General features: G+C 39.8%; 1 protein-coding gene across 1 annotated transcript; it reads right to left on the minus strand.

Annotated features, from left to right (window-relative positions):
- Window positions 1-1,686: 1,686 nt before the first annotated feature.
- LOC120743369 (olfactomedin-like) lies at window positions 1,687-6,981 on the minus strand. The gene is made up of 5 exons (XM_040046999.1): window positions 6,775-6,981; window positions 6,505-6,663; window positions 4,149-4,361; window positions 3,784-3,916; window positions 1,687-2,717 (listed from the first exon to the last, which is right to left on the minus strand). Exons 1-5 carry the CDS (start codon window positions 6,808-6,810, stop codon window positions 1,870-1,872), a joined length of 1,389 nt encoding a protein of 462 aa, XP_039902933.1. The 5' UTR covers window positions 6,811-6,981; the 3' UTR covers window positions 1,687-1,869.
- Between the last annotated feature and the right edge of the window lie 380 nt (window positions 6,982-7,361).

A 7,361-nucleotide genomic window follows, 5' to 3' on the forward strand; every position in this document is an offset into this window, starting at 1 on the left:
AAGTAGCAACTATGACCTGTGAATACTAGATGACTACTATATGAATGTTCTGTTGAAGTGTGGCTTGAACTTATGAAATGGACACATGAAGTTTTTTCGGTAAGTACATTTTCTTATCCTCTAAGGTCTGTGTCATCACTAGTGACACTAGCACTCACCCACCCTCACAAAACGAAACAAAAAAACGATTAAGTATTATAAAACTGGGATGACGAGGTCAATAAGACGATGTTAAGAAATAAAAGGATGATGCTAAGGGTGCCAGGGGGTCAAGGAGTCACATGGGAGGGTGTGAGTTTGTTATGTGAGTGTGTTCATGGAATCCCAGCATAATGTCACCATCTACAGGTGGCTTCTTACAAACAATGACACTTCTGCAAATGTCACCTGACAATCGTGTTTCCACAGCAGAAATAGTATAGCAGTAAGAGCACAGAGGCCTTATGTGCATTGCTTAAAAATGAAAGGAAGACGCTATAAGGGGAAAGGAAAACAGCATCCAGTGCACCAGCGAAGGGTCTGAGAGTGGGTCCTAATGGTATGGCATGAAAATGGTGCCTAGCCTATAGTGGTCTTGAAAACTCTCTATAAATATGCCTACCGGACCATAGTTGACCCACCACCAAACCGGTCATGCTGAACAATGTTACAGGCAGCATAACATTCTCCACGGCTTCTCCAGACCTTTTCACATTTGTTATATGTGCTCAGGGTGAACATGCAGGGCCCCTATGGTGGACCATGGTGCAGGGCAGTGATCACAGGGCCTACCAGAGGATGTCAGCCTGTTCTAAATGTTCTAAAAATTGTGCTTATTTCAGAGGAATGACCAAATTTCTTATTCAAATATTATGATCTTATAAATGAAGGAGCCCTATCATCTTTACCTAAAGCTCCATATTATCATTATCAATCTACAAGTCTATCTTTTCATGAGTCTCAGGTTTAAATAAGGTTGCTTTTTGTTTGTTTGTTTTATACTGCACCTTGATTCAGACCATTTGTGCCAATTTTCTACTGACTGTCTACACAACTTAAGGTTTTGAAGAGCACATACATGAGACATCTGCCCGTTTGCCATCTCCAATCATACATAGTGGTAGCTGAAAAGAAGCAGAAAACAACAGTTGAGGTGTATATAGCAATCCCACAGGACAGCAACATGAGAGAAAAAAAGGAGCATGGGAAAAATGAGAATTACGAGAGGCTGAAGGAACAACAGGAACAGATGTGAAAGGTAAAGTCCAAAATGGTCCCATTGGTAGTAGGAACATTATGAGCTGTAACTCTTAAACTAGAAGACTGGCTCTAGCAGGTTGTAGGCACAGCACTGCAGGTCTCTGTCCAGAGTACACTCCTAGGAACAACTAAGATAATGTGCAGAACCCTCAAAATCCCAGGAACCTGTTCGAGGACCGAAGCTTGAGGAACACAGACACAGAGAATAATAACAGAGAGTGAACAAAGCATTATGCAGACGAACAAGACTTTGATCTGTTTATCACCCTATAAGTTGTTGCTGGAACCAAGCTTTTTTTGAAGTTTGTTGTTAATGATCAAAGAAGAAAGCAAAACTCACTATTCAAACGATGCAAGCTGTCAAGTAAAATCAATATATATGTGATTGTGTCACAAATAACAACAAAAACATTTTTTGTGTGAAATAAGGCCAGCAAAAGATCAATCTAAGTTTATTGTTACCAAAGACTTTATTATGATCTCAGCTGATGTTTCCATTCAGTGTTACTAAAGTACATTATGTTAGAAGAACAATCTTAATAGTCTATATGATATAACTTTAGCATTTGCATCATAAATCATTGGTTTTTTGTTGCTGTATCATATTTCATTAACTTTTTGATCAGAAGATCAGAAGTAGGCCTGGTAGGCCAGCAAGTATCCATCGTTGTACATGTAGATCTGCTTGTTGGTGGGATTGTAGCTCAGACTAGCCACTGCTGTAGCTACCTTCTCCAGTGGTATTGCTAGTGAGTTGTCTTCTTTACCTGTGGCTGTGTCGAAAGCGTAGAACACCTCCTCCCGGTACTCATTAACATAACGAGTCGCGTACATCACACCGCACACCATGAAGGCGTTACTTACTGCCTTCTTGAACAACCTCGTTTCCCACGTCTGTGTCACGTTGAGAGTCTTGGTCTCACCATCCCAAACTAACCGGCTGATCACAAGGTTTCCATGGTTACCCAGAGTGGCATAGAGAGCCCACAGTCCTGTTTCATCTGCCTCTACATCAATATCACTATTGAGCCGGCAATCGTAGTAACAATAGGGGAACTTGTTGTTGAAACCCACACCGGTGCCTGGAAGAGTCACCCGTTTGACCTCGTTGGTCTCCAGGTCATACCGGCAAACGTCTGCAGAGCGGTAGCAGTTATAGAACAGAGCCTTACCGTACAGCACAGCACTGGGACCCTCAATGGCGTTGGGATGGCTGTACGATGAGGCAAATGTAAAGTCTTTGTGGTTTGTTGAGGCCATGAAATCTTCATAATTTTGGTAAACACGTAGAGTGGTGCCCCAGATGTGGCTAGTTGCCAGAGGCTGAACCCAGTAGCTGTATTTCTGGTCCTCGTTCTCCATCTGGGCTTGTTTGCCCCATGAACCAGAGATGTAGCTCTTACCATAAGGACTGAGCTTGGTTGTTACAGGGTCACTGATGCTGGTGATCAGGCCCGTAAGGCAGTTTCTGTCCTGGCCTGGAAACAAAGAAATAAGAAGGAATGCCAAGTGATGACATCAGAAATTTAAAAAAAGAAACATCCTCTGGAAAACCAAATGCTTGGATGTCAATACATTTTTAGTATGTGTAAAACAGACAAAGAGGTGAATCACTCTATTAGGATTTTTTATTTCCACACAGTGTCAGATTGTTATCAAAAGGCTGGGTACATGCTTTGGAAACTTTTTTCTTCTCCCTCTACACAAGCATTGCAATATATTTGCAGTAAAAACACTGGAAAACTGTCAGATTGAAAAACATATTTTTAATATCATGTCAAACACACACATGAAGAATTATTTTTTTCTCAACTGATTAAATGAAAGGTTAATAACACTAAGGGTTTTTAAGTTTTCTAGGCTGCAGCAGTTTCAGTGCCACACACACTGAGAGATTACAGTAAAACAGACTCTCTGAGTAAAGCAGTGGAGAGTTTAAAACATGAGGATTTATTCCTCAGTTTATGCCTGATTTGTTGTCTGCTCTTGCTCCTTTCTGTTTCTGAGATATCACTAGCTAATACTAACCAGTTAAACTAACAGCCAAATATCTAAAACATGGCCATAGCTTCTGAGTCGGAGTGGTAAATCCAGTGTGCAAGTTTTAAACCTGCATTCTCTTTAATGACCAGCAGGGGGTGTCTCCTGGTTGCAAAATGACTTGTAGGAACTCTGTGGTTGACAAGCTGGTGATGAGTGTGTGGTTTCATTCAACATTTAAACACAATATACAAAATAGTTAAGTTTGTATTCAATATGATTCAAAATTGGTGACTGAGCCCATAAACAGTAAAGTGTTAACAGAGGTTAAATAAGTTAAATAAAGTAGAACACTTTTTGGAGCCACAGCCTCACGATCTGGTGGCCTTCAGATAGAATCCAGGTTTTTCTGATATTTATATATACTGCTGTATTTGAGCAGTCACAGTGCTTTCTTATTACAAACCTCATTCACACACATTCAACAAGTGATTTTTTTCTGTCCTTTATTAGAGACGATAGCTAACCACAGTTTGCTTACTGTCGGCGTACGCACACACATACCTCTGAAGTCTTTGGGGATTGATTTGCAGGACTCCACATTATTCTTTAGGTAGCGCAGTTTCTCCTTTACAGCCTTCATGTTAACTAAGTCAGCTGTTTCTAACCTGTCCACATGTGTCCGCAGTTTAACCACCTGCCACACGGTCAGAAGGTTAATTCATGGGAACACCCATTACATTTCATTTTTAAACAGACTTACTTATTTTCATTTTATCATGACTAATCGAATGTAATACATTTTTTCTCATTCTTCATATTTTTTCTTGTTCTAGCTTGTGACTGATATATTGTAGCATATTTCTTGTATTACAGATTTGTTTTTGTTTTTTTAATGCGTTGTGTTGCCACTTGCAGTTTCACAATACCTCTTTGGAGAGCTTCTTTGTCTGTGCATTGTTCAGCTGGCTGTGGACAACACCAACATCTGTCTCTAGCTGGCTGAGCTGCTGGCCCAGAAGGCGCAGAGACAGAGCAGAGTACAGGCCCTGGTTGTGCAGGTACTTGTAAGGCCCCAGCCTGGCTGTCAAGGAGGTAACCTGAGCCTGGATCTGAGGGAGACGCTGGCTGGATATCTTCAGCTGCAAGGAACAAAGAAGCATAAAAAAAACTTCTGTGCCACATCTTGTTAACTGAATGACCAGAAAGACCGTGTGAGAGGCTTAACTCAAGCAATTTTGTGCGATCTCATAACTAGTGAAATAAAAATACAATTTGTTTTCACAACCTGCCTGGAAGCTTTGGTTCACTTGTTTATTGAGATTACAGATGTGTACCTTGAAAAGTGTTTAAGAAGTGCTGTTTGTGTTTTATCTGTTCTGAACATGTGAAAAATATCTTCCTGAATAAATTATATTTAATTAGCTAAATTAGCTGATGTAACGGGTGTATTAAAAAATAATTTATATTTCACCAAGGATCCATCCTGCAGTGTTATCTTGCTTTGTCAGTATTGGTGATGTATATGTGTTTATTTATATATGTTTATTTTCTGTATTTATATTTTGGGAGCTTTTATTTTGTTTATGTGACCTTTGACTTCCCACGAAGTCACTTCCTGTAGCTGCGCGCTATTTTCCTCAGTCGCGTAGAGGCCCCGCTGAGGAGAGTTCTGGGAGAATAAATCCACCCAGCTGGCAAAGTGAGAGCTGACTCCTCTTATCATTCGCACAACACAACGCAGAGAACTAACGGCAATAAGAGTTTAAGGCCAGACCGGCTACACTAGGGTAAAAAAAAAAAAAAATAGCATATTGAACAACAGAAAATAAACTGTGAAGCACAACAATGATAAAAACCATTTTCACAGTAATAGTTACTTCATGCAGCAAATTTCAGGGTTAAAACTGAGGCCAGTGCTTAAGTGCCTAACTGCAGTTCCTCTAATGACCACTTGAGGCTGACCATTAGAAAAAGACTGAACTAGCACGACTTGTTTGAAAAGGATGCCAGGAGAAAGCCTCTTCTCTCTAAAAATAACATGGCAGTGTGGCTTAGATTTACAAAGTTAAATTCAAATAATCTACAAGATTTCTGGAACATTTTCCATTTGACAGACTACAGTCCACAGCACCACAGTTAGAGAAAAACAAACACAGCATTGCGGTGTCAACCATGAACTCCTCTGTATAGCAGAGTAGTCTAGAGTCAGATGTGAGGACATTTGTCCAGCAGCTAAAGCTTGGCCCAAACTGGGGCATACAATGATCCCAAGCACAGCAGGAAACTGTGCCTGGTTTGCTGCTTCGAGTTGCTGAAAGAGAAAAGAATCAATGTCTTGTAATCCACCAAAGTCCTGTCTTCAGCCTGATTGAAATGTTGTGGTGGGACCTCAAGAGATCTGTGCAGAAATAAATGTCTGAACTGAAGTAACGTTGTAGACAGAGTGGGACAAAATTCCTCCGCAATGAGGCTGATAAAGTCAAGGCATGTGCTTAGTTTTTGCGTTTTCACTTTGTTTTTGTTAAATAAATAATAAAATGATGTAATGTGACATGTTGCAGTTCATTTGATTTTTGTCTTAAAATAATTGGTTGAGGACCAGATATATATTTCTTTTTTATTATGACAGAGGTTGTACTTTTTTTTTTGAGACATGAGTCTCAGCAGTACACTCATACATTTTCTTGCTAATACAGCTTACTAGCATAAGCTATTAACATTCACAACTGTCATCCAAACAGAGTCACTTGTGGTTCCAAAAAGTTGACATGCCTGTGGCCAAAACGCTAACACTCAGGTTTCTTCCAAAGCCTGTTTTATGTACATTATTCCCTTAACTCCCTGCAGTTCCTTGTCAATCAATCCTCCATGCACCACAGATACCGCAAAATGACACCTCTACACACACATACATGTATATATATACTTAGACATTCTATGCTATCCAGAAATACTCCCCTGCTCCTTCAGACTCTCTTTCCACACTTTGATGCATTTACCTCCTCCTCTGTCCTGCCTTCCAGTGTCATATTTTTTATTACACTTTATTATTTTAATAAATAATAGAGGAAAGAATAAAGACAAAATATATATTATAAAGAATGCATCATTGACGTATATGGGAACTCTTGGCATTGAACAGAATGGGGTAATTTTATTTATATTTTTGTTAGTCAGGGTGGAATAGATTGACATTTCCAGTCTGACATTCATGAAATGTACCGACAACAAAAATCTGAAATGCAAGTAGTAATGATGACACTAAAATAAACAAATTCCTACCTGTTCCGCCAGGCTGTTCATAGATCCTTCACAGGTATGAACCTGCTGTAACACAGTCTCATACTTCACAACAGGGAAAGACCACACGGTGGAGTTTACCTCACACACACATGAGTCGTCCTTCTTCAGGCCGAGCACCCGCTGAGCCTGGCCGTCACTCTGCAGTCACACACAGTAACACTGATGTAATATACAATAGATATTCATAAAGTAGTATACATTCCAACTTTATGTTCTGTTTTCAAGTGTAGGATGTCAGGTACAACTCACTGTGGCTGTGAGCAGCAGCAGAATCAGCAGCACCATGTTTACAGTTGGAGGAATGAAGCCAGGACTGATACCAGCAACTTTCTGCTTCTCTTTTCGCTAAAACACCAGATCTGAATGGACACACCTACCAAGTTTGGTTTTCGTCACTACTTCAGAGCCTTCAAAACATCTGCACAGATGTGAAACTCTAAAGAGGCCAAACTCTAGAATTTCACAACAGCTATCGTCAACTCAGGAGTTTTCCACTTCCTCACTTCTTTTATGCAATATCTTTTTTTTTTATTTTGCAATATCCTCTGCTTATACCTCTGTTTACAAACTCATTTATGAAACTTCTCACGCAGTTCTCAATAATGCCAGAAAAAACTCGACACCTGGGCAAACAAACCCAAACATGTTTTATACTTTAGATTAGGTTGTTATTTGAACCTTCTGAGGTCTACTTGATGATTGGTGGTGACCCCTAACCCTAAGCATATGTTTTCCAGCAGCGACAGAGTGAAAATGCAAATATTTTTTGTTGCATGTAGGAAAAAATAAAATAAAAAATTGTCAAGATTTGGGAGAACAATTTTGATAAAGAACAA

The sequence above is a fragment of the Simochromis diagramma genome, unplaced genomic scaffold, assembly GCF_900408965.1.
Source record: "Simochromis diagramma unplaced genomic scaffold, fSimDia1.1 OVJJ01000106.1, whole genome shotgun sequence".
Lineage (NCBI taxonomy): Eukaryota > Metazoa > Chordata > Actinopteri > Cichliformes > Cichlidae > Simochromis > Simochromis diagramma.